Source organism: Aquarana catesbeiana, linkage group LG09, assembly GCF_042186555.1.
Source record: "Aquarana catesbeiana isolate 2022-GZ linkage group LG09, ASM4218655v1, whole genome shotgun sequence".
In the NCBI taxonomy this organism is placed as follows: domain Eukaryota; kingdom Metazoa; phylum Chordata; class Amphibia; order Anura; family Ranidae; genus Aquarana; species Aquarana catesbeiana.
This window is the reverse complement of record NC_133332.1, coordinates 62,023,782-62,041,001: the sequence shown is the minus strand read 5'-3', so window position 1 is coordinate 62,041,001 and position 17,220 is coordinate 62,023,782. Positions and strand designations below refer to the sequence as shown.

The following is a 17,220-nucleotide window of genomic DNA, read 5'->3' as shown; positions in this document are numbered from 1 at the left end:
CTATGGATGTGGGATCCCTTGAAGACTGCCTATGCTGAGTGACTATCCTATTCCTCCTCAATCTTAATGATGCTAGCTTCCAACAATATTTTTGGTTTAGGGCACCACCACCACTGCTGAAGGCCCAATTTTTCTGTCCCTGTTTAACAGGGGAATGCAATTACAATTTTTGATCTAATATTTCACAGCAGGGCCCGTTCCTGCACCCACCAAGAGTAACTGAGGGCTTGCAGTGTTGTGGCACCACCACCACCAAAGGCCCAATTTTTCTGCCCCTGTTTAATAGGGGCATGTAATTTCAATTCTTGATCTAATATTTCACAGCAAGGCCCGTTCCTGCACTCACCAAGAGTAACTGTGAGGGCTTACAGTGTTGTGGCACCACCACCAAAGGCCCAATTTTTCTGTCCCTGTTTAACAGGGGAATGCAATTACAATTTTTGATCTAATATTTCACAGCAGGGCCCGTTCTTGCGCCCACCAAGAGTAACTGAGGGCTTACAGTGTTGTGGCACCACCAAAGGCCCAATTTTTCTGCCTCTGTTTAACAGGGGCATGCAATTACAATTTTTGATCTAATATTTCACAGCAGGGCTCGTTGCTGCGCCCACCAAGAGTAACTGTGAGGGCTTACAGTGTTCTGGTATCACCAACACCTAAGGCCCAATTTTCTGCAGAGTATATTGGGCAGGCCATATAGTATATATACACTTATGTTCAGAGTATATAGTGCCTGGGGGGCCCCCACATCATTTAAAAAAAAAAACCCCATACCAGACCCAAAGGGGGGACCCATGCCGTTTTTCTCAATGATTTTAATCTATATTGCCGGGACCTAACAATACAAATGTCATTTTGCTGTGGCACTGTTCTAAGCACAGGATAAAAACTGCGCCACTTTACAGGCATACTATAGACACCCTCCAGGCACTATATTTAAAGGAATATTTCATTTTTATTGTTTCACTTTAAACATTATTAAAATCACTGCTCCCGAAAAAACGTCCGTTTTAAAAACTTTTTTTGCATTGATACATGTCCCCTGGGACAGGACCCGGGTCCCCAAAAACTTTTTATGGCAATAACTTGCATATAAGCTTTTAAAATTAGCACTTTTGATTTTTCACGTTCGTGTCCCATAGACTTTAACAGTGTTCGAACAAACTTTTTGCATGTTCGCATGTTCTGCTGCAACCTGAAACAGGGAGGGGGGTGGGGTTGGTGTTTGGCTCATCACTATTAGAGATTAGCAACAAAAAAACATGAATTTTGTAAAAGCTTATCACAATAAATCTCTGTGTCAGGAGCTTGTTAAACGCTCATGTTCTTTGACAGCTGCTGGCCTCATTCCAGCATCCTGATTTTGGCTATGATGCATCCCTCTGTCTGTCCACCTGCAAGGTGACTGATGTGGTCAGTCTCTAGGTGAGGACCAAACCCGATTTAAGCCAGCTAAGCCTGCAGTCTCATGCTTTTGATAGCGCTAGTTACATGTGCTCAAGCTGCCTGTTTGTCTGTCCTGCTCTGCTGTTTGGATTCCCCCTTGTTGACGACATTGGATCGGATATCGAACTATTCTTTGAACTCTGCCTGCCTTTTGACTAGGGATTGACCCTGACTATTCTGAACCTTGCCTGCCTTGTACCTGGACTGTCATTGAACCACTCTGCCTGTCTGCCAACCGCAAGTACCTGTTTGCTTTGCTTAGTAGACCTGCTTGCCTTATGGGAAAGGGGGCTGCTATAGGTGAAAAACACAGGAGCTAGCTATAGTGTCTGACCACTTACGTTAGGACACTTTGTGGTACATTGATGATTCCTTAGAAAAGAGAATAAAGCCTTTAGAGTGCACATTCCACATCCACACTTCAGCTGAGTCATAAAAAAAGACAGTGGAAGGTCTTGGTGTTCCAGAGTTTCCACTAAGGAATTACCAGCCACTATTCTATTGGCCTGTGTATAGTCAGCTCAGTTGATTCCAAGGACTTTTTTGACACCATCACAAATTTTACCTGAACCCAGATATTGTCTACCCGCCGGACATTCTCGGCTATCAAGTCCAGTAGTGTCTGCAGCTTTGGATCTGTATATTCAAACCTTCTCCCAAAGAGGACTGAACAGATGACATTAGAAACTGATCGACGGATAAAGAATGTTGGATCGAAGACAGTACCTAAAAAACATATAACTAGAATGTGAAGATCAAGGCTAATATTAGGACCTCCAAAAAGATACCATAGACAGCAATGAGTAGCAATGGATAGATTATCAGGACACGGGACAGTTCAAATACCCAATGAGTCCAAAGATGCAATGAGCTAATCTGTCTACATATGTCAGCAATGCAAAGAATTAGATATATTCAGTTTTAGTTGTTAGTCATTTACTACTTAAGTAACAATACCAATCAGAGGCAGCCTCGGAACAAAAAAGTTGCGCCCTATAAAAAGGCCATGACATTGGCTGACTTCAAGGAAAATCCCTTTGCTTATTAAATCATTTAGTTTTAGGGTTCATTTATTTTACGCCTGACTTTTTTTTACTTTGATGGAACTGCAGTGCCAACAGCCATGAGAAGTTACCCTTTACTCCTTCTTGGCTCTGGTCACATGACAAAGCCAAGGAGAGGACTTCCCCTCACTCTGAACTGCTGCTTTGTCTGAGGTATGGTAAGTGAACTTAAGGAAGAGGAGGGGGAAATGTGTACTGGGGGAGGTCAGTGCTAGGGGAAGGGGTGTTTTTTTCATTGGGAAAGGGGGGGGGGGGGTTTAGGGCTGTGTTGGAGGTTTGTACTGGGGGGGGGGGGGGCTGGGCTGTGGGGGAGATGTAAGTTAAGGAAGGATATTGTACTAGGAGAAGGGGGTCATTTTGTCTGTACTCTATATACTGGACTTTGCACCCCATATTCTTGACCCTGCACGTTATGCAGATGTGACCCCTGCACTCTTTAAGCTAAGCACTCATTACACTCATGTGCCCTGTGAGATACCCACTACTGACACCTAAACACTGTTAAATATTCACACTCCTAACCCCTTCTCTCAGTGATACTCACTCCTTGCCCCTGAACTCTGTGTGATACGCACTCCATGGGTGTCCTGCGTGATACCCACTACCGACACCTGAATACTGTTAGATTTACACACCCCTGACCCCTGCACTCTGTGATACCCACTCCTGACCCCCACACTTGGTGTGATATGCACTGCTGGTCTCTGTACTCTGTTGTTCCCTGCTGAGTCCTGAACTTTGTCTGATGCACACCCTGAGGGGCTATACTGGGGGGGTCTGTATTGTATTGGGGAGTGGGATCAAATTGTGTTAGGAGTCATATGTAACAATTTGTCAAAGTTTGAATGGTATAATATACATTTTGTAACATATGTAAATTAGGGTGGTTATGATGTAATGGAGTTTTTTGGCTACTTTTGGTCATTTATAGTATTAGCCTTTGTGTTTTATGGAAGTTCTTATGACATTTCTAATACAAATTTGTTTTATTATTGTTTTTTTTTTTTTGTGCACCTGAAAAATCCCAGTGTGCATTCTTTTTTGTTCTCTTCTGAGTGCTCACAGGTATCCCCAGTTCTTTACAATCCTAGCAAATATTTGAATATTTATGAATCTTCTGTAACATAAGTGATAGGTTTGTTCTCATGGCAGAGAATCAGAGCAGTTGACACATGGGTGACACACGTAAACAGGAACACCACATTGTAGGGCTTGCAGTTGGTTCAGATAGCAGACAAATGTAATCAAGCATCCAGACAGAAATTCAAGGAAGACAAACAACCGCAACCAAGATACAATGTCATTTCGGTTGTGTTTTTTTTTTTTCATTTATTATCATTATTGTAACCAGTTCAATTTCCTAGTCTATAATAACTTAGGCCGACCCAGGTGTCTTGTCATTGCAAAAGTGAACATTTTGACCAGTAGGTACCCTCACATTGGTAGGTAATCAGCAGAGAAGACTTCTTGTTACCCACCTAGAAGGGATCTCTTTGAGACACTCATAGAAAGTTTTTTTCAAATTTTGTAAAAAAATTATATAGATTACAGTGTAATATATTAATATAGCAATATTTATTTCAGATGCTCAGCACATACAGTATAGTCTAATTCAAGACTCTTCAATCTTTTCCAGACCACAGGGTCTTCACATCTGCAGAATTTTGATCTCCTAGCAACAGAGACCCTTTTATCTGATTGGGTAAGACAGGGCCAAATCTTGAAAGAACCCCTTATGGCTCATTTAAGACCTTCTCTGCTGGTGATTTCCACTTAAATCTCATATTGCAAGGAATGTATTAAAGGGCTGCATCAAAATGTTTATGTGGTCCTCAACCAATATTTATATTGTCCTCCAGCATAATACAGGTGGTTAACTCCATCCTGGATCACCCATATCTGTTGTAGATTGAGGCTCCTGCAGCCAAGTCATAAGCGACCAAGTCTTAAGGCAAGTGCAAATCACCAGACACAGTCTACCAAACATTGCCTGTAGCAACTGTACTTTACACCTAATGTGAAAGCTGTTTGCCCACCTTTGGTTTCCTGGAAAAACTCCAAAAGATTCTGGACTTCTTCTTGTATACGTTCCTCAATGCTCCTTTTACCCATTCCAAAGTTGCGCAAGGTAGTTAAAGAGAATCGCCTGAGTTCCTTCCAGCGTTCACCATTGCTAAAGAAAATTCCTAGTACAAAGCAAAAAATATATGTCAATCCCAGCGTTTATATCTAAATATTGCCTTTTCTTAAAGAACTCAGAGAGCTGAGACAGATAAACTTGCCCTTTCTAGCTGACCTGCTGAAATAATGTAAGCGGCAAGAGACACAAAATGAAAACTTTTGTCTTTTTATTTATTATTTTATTGGGGGGTGAAATGTTTCAGTGAATAGAGTGGGTTTTGAGGGCCAGTGTTCACGCTGGAACTTAAACAAAAAAATGTTTTTTAGCCCAAAGAAGAACAGAGTGCAGCTTCCTATGTGCTATGTGAGAAAAAAAACAGCTTATTGTAAATATCCGTATCAGCGTAGCACAGTTGTTACTACTTCCACCTGGTAGCATTATGGTCATCAGTTCAAATCCCAACCCCGACAATACCTGCCTGGAGTTTGCATGTTCTCCCTATGCCTGTGTGGGTTTTAGACATGTGCACACTGAAATATTTCGTTTTGGAATTTCGTTTTAGTCTGAAAAATAAATTTATTTAGTTACTCCCGAAATTCGTTTTTATTTATTTCGTTTTTCGTTAAAAATTGCATTCGTCCGAAAATCCAAATTAAGGTCGAATCTGTCATTGAAGGCTTATGGTGTCTGTCGAATGTTCAAAGAAGATTCGACGGAGCAGCTAAACTGTACAATGCCATATAGTTTACCTGCTCCGTCGAATCTTCTTAGAACTTTCAACAGACACCATAAGCCAAAGTACGTGTGTACTTAGTTCTAGCTATTTTACTGCTCCACCTCTTTGGTTACAATCAGCCAATAACATTCATCATCATCATTATTTTTATTTATCTTTCCTCCCCTACGTCGAATCTTTCCTCCCCTACGTCGAATCTTTCCTCTCTACGTCGAATCTTTTCTCTCTACGTCGAATCTTTTCTCTCTACGTCGAATCTTTTCTCTCTATGTAGAATAATCGTGGACTAATAGAGCTAAGGTTAGGCACATTCGACCACAGGTTTGATGGACACAGATTGTTATTGTCATCATCATGTCGAATCTCCTATCTATATCGAACTGTTGTAGCAACGAAAACGAAAATAAAGCATTTGTTTATGTCGGATCTTTCGTTTTTCGGACTCTGCACTTTCGTTATCGTTTGTTAAAACGATAACGAAAATACCTGAAATTCGGACGAAAATGCATTCGGACGAAAACGAATGCACATGTCTAGTGGGTTTCTCCCACACTCCAAAGACATGCTGATACGTTATTTGACTCATGTCTAAGTTGGCCTTAGTGTATGAATTTGAGTTTGAGATGAGATGAATTTGAGACTCCAGATTGTAAGCTCCCTGGGGACAGGGACTGATGTGAATGTGCAATGTAAATTGCTGGCACTATATAAATATTTGTATTTAGAGCTTTATTTCTCAAAGAAAAGGTGCAGGAACTCCCTCCTTTTGGGTTACCCCTTGTCTCCGCCCCCTACCCACCTTTGAGTACTGTTCCTTAGTTTCACCTATTTTTAAAGAATACAGAACCAAGTATTATTTTGTGGTGTTAAGTAATTTGTATGGAATTTGTTAATGATAACAAAAAAAAGCAGTAAAAATTTTACTGCAACAATAGACACCACCTCAGCAGCAAAAGATCCCCCCAGCAACAACAGACCCTGGTCCCAGCCATGTGAGATCTCCCTAGCAATAACAGATCCACCCAGCAACAATAGATCTTCCCTCAGCAACAAAAGACCCCACCCCAGCAACAATAGTTTCCCTCAGCAATATTAGATCCCCCCGCAACAATATATCCCCTGAGCAAAAAAAGATTCAACCCCAGCAATAATAGATCCCCCCGCAACAATGGGCCCCCTGTTACAAAATACCACTGCAATAACAATAGATACACCCCCGCAACAATAGACCCCCATCTTTCGGCAGCAAGCAAGAATAAACTTCTCCCTCAACAGTAGATTCCTCCCAGCATCAACATAAGATGCCCCCTAGCAACAATAGATCCCATGCAAAATAGATCCCACAGCAGCCAGCATCATAGACCCTCTAGCATATGTTAGCTTTAAATGCATTCAGTGCTGGAGGTATAAAATATAAATATAAAATATAATTTCTACTATGCACATGGAGGCAGCCATATTTCCTCATTACAAACAGGTTCTGCTAATCCTCTTATCCCAGTGCTAATAAAAAAAAAATAATAGGCTCTCTGCCGTCTCTTATGATGTCAAACACCCACCGTGCCACAACTAATAGGATCCTTGCCTTGCTTTAGGTCACATGGCACCCAATCTGCCCAGCAGCAGCAGTTTATTCATGGCTAAAAAAAGAGTGACTTTTTTTACGCAAAATAATACTTTGAATGCATACTGATGACCTATGTCTAAATGCTTCCTGTTGAATTTGGGTATACCTAAGTTAAAGGGGTTAATCCAGAAGACAACAGCAAAAAAGCATTAAATGAATTGTTTCTTGCATCACATTGTAATAAATATAAAGAATAGGATAACGATTGACTTGTAAAAGAACTGACCATATCCTTTGCTGGTAATATCTACAATTGGGACCTCTGCTCTGCCACTGAATTTCTCTGCATGGTCAACTAAAGCTTCCTTCACAGCCTTGTATCCGACCAGCACCACTGCAGGCTGTGGCCCGATGTACAACGTGTAGACAGGTCCATATTTCTTACTGAACTATAAGAGGAAGAAAGTTAGTTACATATCCATTTACCATTCTAATTTTCAAAATGTTGCATTTTGTATGGGGACATCTGTCTCCAAATGGAATCTTTAAAATGCAATGCTACATTTTTGTGTTTACAGCTAAGGGCTCTTTCACATGGACGATCCGTTTTTGGATGAAAAATGGACATACATGTATCCCTATGGAGCGTCGGATGTCAGCGGTGACATGTCCGCTGACATCCGACCCGCTCCGATCCGAAAAGTGTAACGGAGGAAAACCCTACTTTTCCATCCATTTTCGGATCAGATCGGGTGACGACGGACTCTACGGTCCGTCACCATCCGATCCCCCATTGGTTGAGAGCGGCGCTCTGACAGGTCCGTCGCTGCATCTTCCTGCTCAGCGGGGATCGGCGGAGCGATCCCCGCTGAACAAGCGGGTGTTCACGGGGCGCATCATCACTGATCCGCCCCGTGTGAAAGAGCCCTAACAGTATTCTAGTAGTCAACCAAATTCAAATAGACATTTTCAGCACAATATCCTTCACTTGGGAATATATGAGTTTTTCACCTCACCCAATGTTTGGCAGCTCCAGTGGCTTCTCATTGCCCAACAAATAAAATTTAGAATACTAACAATAACTTACAAAGCAATTGACACCCACCCCCCGCCTTCTCCAGCTAGATCACCAACCTCATCTCAAAATATCAACCACACCATTCTTTCCTCCCAAGATCTCTCAGTATCTAGTTTTCTTGTCATACTCTCCCATGCTCAGCTCCAGGATTTCCCTATAGCCGCTCCCATGGGACCGGAGACCAAACTCAAACACTATTTCTAATATATAAACTTTAAATAAGGACGACTAGACCCAATTTTGTGGTATGAATGGTGGCGGCCCTTTATTATTGGCATAATAAATACATTTTACCAATAATAATTTATTATTTATAACAATAACTATATTTATTCTTAACCAGACCACCAAATAAGTACATGTTAGCCATTAAACCTCAAACCAATCAACTATCACACCATTACAACCTACTGTCCCCTTCTGCAGAAGGGACAAAGCTACACAATGAAGGACTGTGACAAGGGGGAGGGAGGGATGTTTCTTCTTCAGCTGCTGCCATTGGTCTGACGTTTGTTAAATTTCTTCTTTAATCTCATAGGTCCATTGGGTCTTCTGACAAGCTGCAGAATTTTCCAGAAGATTTAAAAAAGTCACATGACATGTAGATTTTAACTGCCCATTTGAGTCAGTCCCAGGTCCCATAGGTAGAGGTCACTATTGTGTCCCCCCCCCCTTTTATTCTCTGGAACGCCATACCCAAATCTGTATCCATACCTTCTTCTCCGTCCACCTTAAGCAATCCTTAAAAGCTCATCTCTTCAGGGAAATCTATCCCGCCTTCAACTAAACATTGTACTTTTACTTTCTTCATTGGTTTATCCCTCAATATTAACGTCTTTTGTATTTCTTGCTTTTTGCTTTGAATTCTAAGTTCCCACAAGCAGTTTCTCACAACCCTCCTTTGCCACTGTGACCACCAAAAGGAGCATTATTGTGGGCCCTGGTGCTCCAGTAATGGGGATGTCATTCATTACAGGCTGTGCTTTGTGAACTGCTAAGCTGAGGGAGGGGGATGAAGACAACACCGAAACTGTTGTCTGTAATAGACACTAATCCGTTGCGGCGGGAAGCTCTTACTGTTTGAAACTCAAGCTTAGAAACACCTAATAAAGTAAGAGAACACTTGCCAATTTTAATGTAGGTTATAAATAATATTAAAAGTTATATATAAAAAAAAACAAAAACATTAAGCACCACTGGACCTTGGCTTTAATTATTAGAATTTGCCAACAATCATATAATGCACAATGAAATGTCCATGAACCTGATCAGCCACCTTGATATAGGTTTCCAAATTACATAATGAAGGGAGAAACTTTTATTGAATGTGCAAACAAGAGGTGTAATTTTACAATCAAAATAAAATCAGTCATTGCTGTTACAACAACTCCTACTCGATAGTAGAGGTCGACCAATTATCGGTGCGGCTGATATTCAATTTTTTTGAAGCATCGGTATCGGTCACAAACTTACCGATGTTACCGATATTGCTTCAAGGGTTGTACTGGGATGATGCCTTCAGCTGCTGGCATCACCCAGGTAGCGTTCTTTAGAGCGGACGGTCGGCTTTTTTGTAACAACCAATGTGGCTCTGTTATTATAAGCAGCGGGAGGGGACCCCCCCCCCCGCTGTCTTCTGTCGCTTTCCCGGACTCTCCCGTCCCACTGGGAGGCCGAGTGACCTGCCTGCACATCTGACGGCTGGCCGAAGACCCGAACAAAGCAGATCGGCTTTGTTCGGGTCTCAGATCTAGTAACCCAGAAGCAATGTCATGACATCACTTCCGGATTACTGACATCCTAAAGGCGCCAGTTTTATAAAATAGAAAGTATTCAAAAACGCCAATCTTGGCGTTTTGAATACTTTCAAGTGCAGAGGAGGGGTTTGGGGTCTTATAGATCCCAGACCCCTCCATAAAGGGTACCTGTGCTGCCTAATACTGTCACAAGGGATGTTGGCAATAACAGTGATTAAAAAACTAAATAACCAGTTAGACATCTTAATTGTTTACTATATAATCTTGCTTTCTCAATTATAGGTGTGTGTAGGTATGGGGCTGATAACGCTGTCCTTCCCCATGACACAGTTTGCTCCCAATGGGGTGTATGGGGGAGTCCGAATAGTGTCAAACGCCCTGTACTCAACAAGCGGCTCTTATGCATATGTGTCCTAGTACACTTGTTTCTTCTCTCCTGTAGTCTGTATTCTCAGTTCGATTGTATTTACAAGTTTGATTGTACTCACAATTTTGATTGTACTTGATCTATGCCATCTTATAGCTGATAATGTCTATCACTTGTTTATTCTACTGATAAACCATAATAAAAACGTTTGAAAAAAAAAAAACTAAATAAAATTTAAAAAGGACAGTGTGAAAATAAAAAAATTAAATATACAGAATATCAGCATCTGATACTGGCTATCGGCCTGAAAGGCAGCCGACAAATCGGTATCGGCCCTGAATAAAACGATATCGGTCGACCCCTACTCAGTAGTACTTTTAGCAACAAGAGCAAATTACAGAGATAATTACTTTATGTAACACGAACAAAAGCCACCTTTGGAGCTGAGTCAGTCATATCACTCTCTATGTGATAATTGCTGAGCAATAAAAAGTATGCGCCAGTTATATGTATAACATATCTGCAAGGTCATCTAATCAAGTGTTGCTATATTTAGCAGTCATTCTTTTTCTAAGCCTATAATTAGAACAGTTCCGGATTTAGACTACACATGGACAAACCTGTTCTGGTCATCTCCAGAGGAAACCTTTTGCACAGAAAGGAGATGTAAACAATATTGCTGGAATCTATAAAGAGCATGGCTGGCCTGGCTGGAGTCCGGGCTGATTCTGCCATTCATCTCACTTCATGGGTCTGCTTTGTGATGTGCAGTTTATTTATCTTTTCCTTTGACAATGAAATATCAAGTTTCAAAGATGTAATAATAATGATGGGTACCTAGCATTCTAATAAAAAGCTAGAAGAGGATTAAAGTCCAAAAAAAATATTTTTGGGATCTACAGAGTATCCGAAAGACAGAAGCTTGCTAAGAGTTAATGTTACCATAAAAATCATTCATTGACTTTTGGAACGCCATTTTGTCAAGATGTTGTCTTGCTCTGCTCTCTTTCTCTTTGTAATTTCTCCCATTTTTAACCCCTTCGCGCCTAAGGGTAAAACAAATCATAATGCCTAAGCCCAATTTTGCAACTTTGGCACATGTTAGTAAAACTGTACATATCATCACACAACTACTTTGTGCATCTAGGTGATTTATACCATGTTTTTTTCAAGACAAATTAGGCTTTCATTTGGTAATAAATGGTAATGGATATCTCCTGATTTATTTATTTATTTTTTTTTTTTTTATTATCTAAGGAAATCTGGCCTAGAATAGTACAAAAATAGCAAAAAAAAAAAAAAAATAATTAAAAAAAAAAAAAAAAAAAAAAAAAAAAAAAAATGTACCTGTATATTTCTTGCTACTACCATAACCTACCACCAAAGAACAACCCAAAATAAATTCTCCTGCTCATGACAATTGCAGCAATACCACATATGTGTATGATAGTTGTCGTTTGTACCCGTAGTAGTACAGCCCAGAAACAATAGTGCACATTTTGCTTATTTTTTTATCCTACCTAAAACACACCGACACTGACACTAATGCCGTGTACAAGTTCAACGGAAGCTTTTCATCATCTATTCCGATCGTGTGTATGCCTCATCTGACTTTTTTTCGAAAGTTGGAACCAATTCCTATCGGGAAAACCGATCTTCTGTATGCTGTTCCGACGGACCAAAAATGACGCATGCTCTGAAGCAAGTACGAGACGGAAGCTATTGGCTACTGGCTATTGAACGTCCTTTTTCTAGTCCCATTGTACGTGCTGTACGTCACCGCGTTCTGGACGGTCGGACTTTGGTCGGACTTTGGTTTGACCGTGTGTAGGCAAGACCGCTTGAATGGAATTCCGTCGGAGTTCCATCAGAGAAACCTTCAGAATTTATTCCGACGGACAAACCGGCCGTGTGTACAGGGCATTACTGACACTGATACTAATTGAAAAAAAAATCCTGTCCAAAAAAATACTGACCCTGTTCTCGACCTTTGACCCTGACCTTGACCCAAACACTAACCCTGGGGCTGACATAGATCAAACCTTGATCTAGGTATTTTTTAAATTTTATTATTATTATAAAAAATTTTTTACACACGCTATTTTTTTATCCCTGCAAGGACAGAGAAATATACAATGTATCTGTCTCATCCATTCACAGAAACAGAAGACACGGGTCAGGCTTCACAGTGACTGATAACTGTGATGAAGTGAAAGTAAAGGAGTGGCCGGTATCCAGTAGATGTAGGTTTAAAAGACGTTTTATTTGAAATCACAATAGAATGAGGTCAAAGACTCCCCCTTCATCAAGGCTGCTGTTTATAGTTAGTAAAAATCCTGTTGGGGGCTGCCTTTTGCACATGGAGTGCGGCGCCGTGCGGCGTGCTCCCAGCACAAAGGGAGATACCAGTTTGAATTTCAATCCATATACAGTGTCTTCATACCCCTTGAAATATTCCACATTTTGTCATGTTACAACCAGAAACAAATGTATTTTATTGGGATTTTATGTGATAGACCAACACAAAGTGGCACATAATTGTGAAGTGGAAAGAAAATGATAAATGTTTTTCAAGATTTTGTAGAACCACCTTTCACTGTAATTATAGCTGCAAGTCTTTTGGGGTAAATGTTTGCCCATTCTTCTTTAAAATAGCTCAACCTCTGTCAGATTGGAAGCAGAGCATAGGTGAACAGCAATTTTTAAGTCTTGCCACAGATTCTCAATTGAATTTAGGTCTGGACTTTAACTGGGCTATTCTAACACATGAATATGCTTTGATCTAAACCATCCCATTGTAGCTCTGGTTGATTAGTGCTGTTGTCCTGCTGGAAGGGTAATCTCTGCCCAGGGGCGGACTGACAACTCATGGGGCCCCCCGGGCAATAGGAGATTATGGGGCCCCCGGGCAATAGGAGAAGATTATGGGGCCCCAGGGCAATAGGAGATTATGGGGCCCCCAGGCAATAGATTATGGGGCCACACAGTATACACACACAGACACACAATCACACACTGAAAAGGTACTGGAGAGGCGGGGCAGCTATAATCTTGGGATTTAAAAAAAAAAAAAAACACAGATTTTTTACATACTGTCCCTGGTTTTATTGAGGCTGGCAACCCTGATGGGGCCCCTTAGTGGTATGGCCCTCGGGCAGTGCCCGAGTGCCCTAATGGTCAGTCCGCCCCTGCCTCTGCCCCAGTCTCAAGTCTTTGCAGACTCTAACAGGGTTTCTTCTAATGCCCCGTACACATGGTCGGACTTTGTTTGGACATTCCGACAACAAAATCCTAGGATTTTTTCTGACGGATGTTGGCTCAAACTTGTCTTGCATACACATGGTCACACAAAGTTGTCGGAAAATCCGATCGTTCAAAACACGGTGACATAAAACACGTACGTTGGGACTATAAACGGGGCAGTGGCCAATAGCTTTCATCTCTTTATTTATTCTGAGCATGCGTGTCACTTTGTCCGTCGGATCTGTGTACACACGATCGGAATTTCCGACAACGGATTTTGTTGTTAGAAAATTTTATAGCCTGCTCTTAAACTTTGTGTGTCGGAAAATCCGATGGAAAATGTCCGATGGAGCCCACACACGGTCGGAATTTCTGACAACACACTCCGATCGGACATTTTCCATCGGAAAATCCGACCGTGTGTACGGGGCATTAGATTGCCCTGTATTTGGCTCCATCCATCTTCCCATAAACTCTGACCAGCTTCCCTGTCCTTGCTAAAGAAAATAATCCCCACAACATGATGCTGCCACCACCATGTTTCACAGTGAGGATGTGTGTTCAGGGTTAGGTGCAGTGCTAGTTTTCAGCCACACATAGCGTTTTGCTTTTAGGTCAAAAAGTTAAATTTTGGTCTTCTCTGACCAGAGCACCTTCTTTCACGTTTGCTGTGTCCCCCACATGGGTTCTTGCAAACTGCAAACGGGACTTCTTATGGCTTTCTTTCAACAATGGATTTCTTCTTGCCACTCTTCCATAAAGGCCAGATTTGTGGAGTGCACGACTAATAGTTGTCCCGTGGACAGATTCTCCCACCTGAGCTGTGGATCTCTGCAGCTCCTCCAGAGTTACCATGGGCCTCTTGGCTGCTTCTCTGATTAATGCTCTCCTTGCACAGCCTGTCAGTTTAGGTGGACGGCCATGTGTTGGCAGGTTTACAGTTGTTCCATACTCTTTCCATTTTTGGATGATGGATTGAACAGTGCTCAGTGGGATGTTCAAATGTTGGGATATTTTTTTATAACCTAGCCCTGCTTTAAACTTTATCCCTGACCTGTCTGGTGTGTTCCTTTGCCTTCATGATGTTGTTTGTTCACTAAGGTTCTCTAACAAACCTCTGAGGGCTTCACAGAACAGCTGTATTTATACTGAGATTAAATTACACACAGGTGGGCTCTATTTAGTAATTAGGTGACTTCTGAAGGAAATTGGTTCTACTAGACTTTAGTTAGGGGTATCATGGTAAAGGGGGCTGAATACAAATGTACGCCACACTTTTCACATATTTATTTGTAAAAATTTATGAAAACCATTTATCATTTTTCTTCAACTTCACAATTATGTGCCACTTTGTGTTGGTCTATCACATAAAATCCTAATAAAATACATTTACGTTTTTGGTTGTAACATGACAAAATGTGGAAAATTTCAAGGGGTTTGAAAACATTTTCAAGGCACTGTATGTATTTCATCTGTGTATTTATTCATTTGCCTGGAGTTTATCTTTAAAGCAGAAACTCCTAATGACTACAAAAAGCCAAGAACATACATTATTCTGTGCTCCATCACATTTTAGCTTTGTAAACTCTGTTACCCAGAAAAGCATATTCTAATGCGCTTACAGTATGCATAAAACTAGGGAATAATGTCTGGATTGTGTATACCAACCCATTACATCCTGACTGTCATTTTTGACTTTTTTTCCTCTAAATAAATCATCCACAGTGTATTAAATTAGGAAAGTCATGCTTTTTGCTACATATTGACTGATCAGGCATCATGAATCTTGCCATTGCTCACCTCTAGTATAGGCTTGTGAGTCTCTCGGCTCTTCAGATGTAGAAGATTTCCCAGGACAGGTAGAGGTGTGGGTCCTGGAGGGAGATGACCTCGCCTACCAAATACCTTCCTGACAAGGAACAGTATGAGTACAGCTATAAGGAGGTACAGGCTCCACGCCATGTCTGTCTGCTCACATACAACACACTGCTAGGCAGGGCTGTAAACTCAGGAAGTATATATATATACAGCAGACCAGAAGCATATAGGAATCTGGAGGGTAGGAAGGAGTGTTTCCTACAAGTTGTCACACCCTCTATTAACTCTTAATTCATCACAGTGCTGTAATTCTAAGTCTGGGATATCTTCTGTGTTACTATTTGACAACTTGTTATTTTGCGTTGGCGTTATTGTATATAGCAGTATCTTATCTCGGCTGTTCCACCTTCTGCTCCTTGTCCTCTCTTTATGACTTCTTCCGGTTACTATAACCATTTCCTTTAAAGTCTTCTGTATCACCGGGGCAAAAAAAAAAAAAAAAAAAAAGTTAGTACTTCTGAGATGCTGTCTTTAAAGTCTGAGATAATATGTCAGACTTCTGTGTTATTATCTCAGAATGCTGACATATTATAACAGAGTGCTCTGAGTTAATATGTCAGAATTCTGTGTTAAATGCATCAAAATCCTGTGTTATCTCAGAATTTTGACATATGGGACCATTCACTAAGGCATATTGCATGCGGTATTTGGGCTACATGACACATTTTAACCAAACACCGCATGCGATATTGAAAATGGCAGTTCCACATAAAACAGAATTAAAATCAATTCTAGAAAAAAAGAGAAAATAGATAAATGAATGCATGTGTTAAATAAGCAGTTGTCCAGACATGCAATACTGAAGGAATTATTATTATTATACAGGATTTATATAGCACCAACAGTTTGCGCAGGGCTTTACAATGTTAGGAATGTAAAAATATAATAGGCAATTTGGAGTAGTCTCTACCTTTTTAGATAAGTAGTCTCTCAACAGCATGGAAACCAAAATATGGATAAAACCACAGAAATGTTGCATTTAGTGAAATAGATTTATTTTCTCCTGTCAATTTGCCAGATTTTTTTAGAGACATTTTTTGACTATACAAGCATATACTGTACATAATGTGCTACATAAACCTCACAATCACTCCAAACATAATACAATGTACCTGCATATCACAATGGTCTAATCCCTTGGTAGACACCCCCCAGGTACGAAAATTAAAGGAATATTACACTTTCATTGTTTGACTTTAAGCATTATTAAAATCACTGCTCCCGAAAAAACGGCCATTTTTAAAAGTTTTTTTTGCATTGATACATGTCCCCTGGGGCAGGACTTGGGTCCCCAAACCCTTTTTAGGACAATACCATGCAAATTAGCCTTTAAAATGAGCACTTTTGATTTCGAACGTTCGAGTCCCATAGACTTCAATGGGGTTCTAACATTCGTGCGAAGTTTTGGTCTGTTCGCAAGTTCTGGTGCGAACCGAACCTGGGGTGTTCGGCTCATCCTTAATTCTGACCCTACCATCTGAATGTCACAGCTGTAATAGAGACTCATCAGACCAGGCAACGTTTTTCCAATTCTCTATTGTCCAATTTTGGTGAGAATGTGAAAATTGTAGCCTCAGTTTCCTGTTCTTAGCTGACAGGAGTGGCACCCGCTGTGATCTTCTGTAGCCCATCTGCTTCAAGGTTTGATGTGTTGTGTGTTCAGAGAAGGTGTTCTGGATACCTTGGTTTTAACGAGTGGTTATTTGAGTTACTGTTGCCTTTCTATCATCTCAAACCAGTCTGCCCATTCTCCTCGGACCATTTTCGTCCACACAACTGCAGCTTGCTGGATATTTTCTCTTTTTCGGACCATTCTCTGTAAACCCGATAGGTTGTTGTGTGTGATGTAACAGACCTAACCGAGACAGGGGCTTTTGGAGAGGACTGGAAAACCTTTGTTTTAGCTCCCCTTTTCCCTCTTATGTATAAGTTACCCTGTGGCTATTAGGGGCACAGGGTGAC

The 17,220-nt window shown here is 40.9% G+C and overlaps 1 protein-coding gene across 1 annotated transcript in view; it reads right to left on the bottom strand.

Moving 5' to 3' along the window:
- The window catches only part of LOC141107728 (cytochrome P450 2G1-like), a 61,601-nt gene extending 45,946 nt beyond the window's left edge, over window positions 1–15,655 (bottom strand). Inside the window, exons 1-4 of the mRNA XM_073598653.1 lie at window positions 15,181–15,655; window positions 7,222–7,384; window positions 4,547–4,696; window positions 2,012–2,172 (exon numbers count right to left, since the gene is read on the bottom strand). Of these exons, the coding sequence (XP_073454754.1) occupies window positions 2,012–2,172; window positions 4,547–4,696; window positions 7,222–7,384; window positions 15,181–15,342 (636 nt within the window). The 5' untranslated portion in view covers window positions 15,343–15,655. The remainder of the gene's footprint in view (window positions 1–2,011; window positions 2,173–4,546; window positions 4,697–7,221; window positions 7,385–15,180) is intronic.
- Between the last annotated feature and the right edge of the window lie 1,565 nt (window positions 15,656–17,220).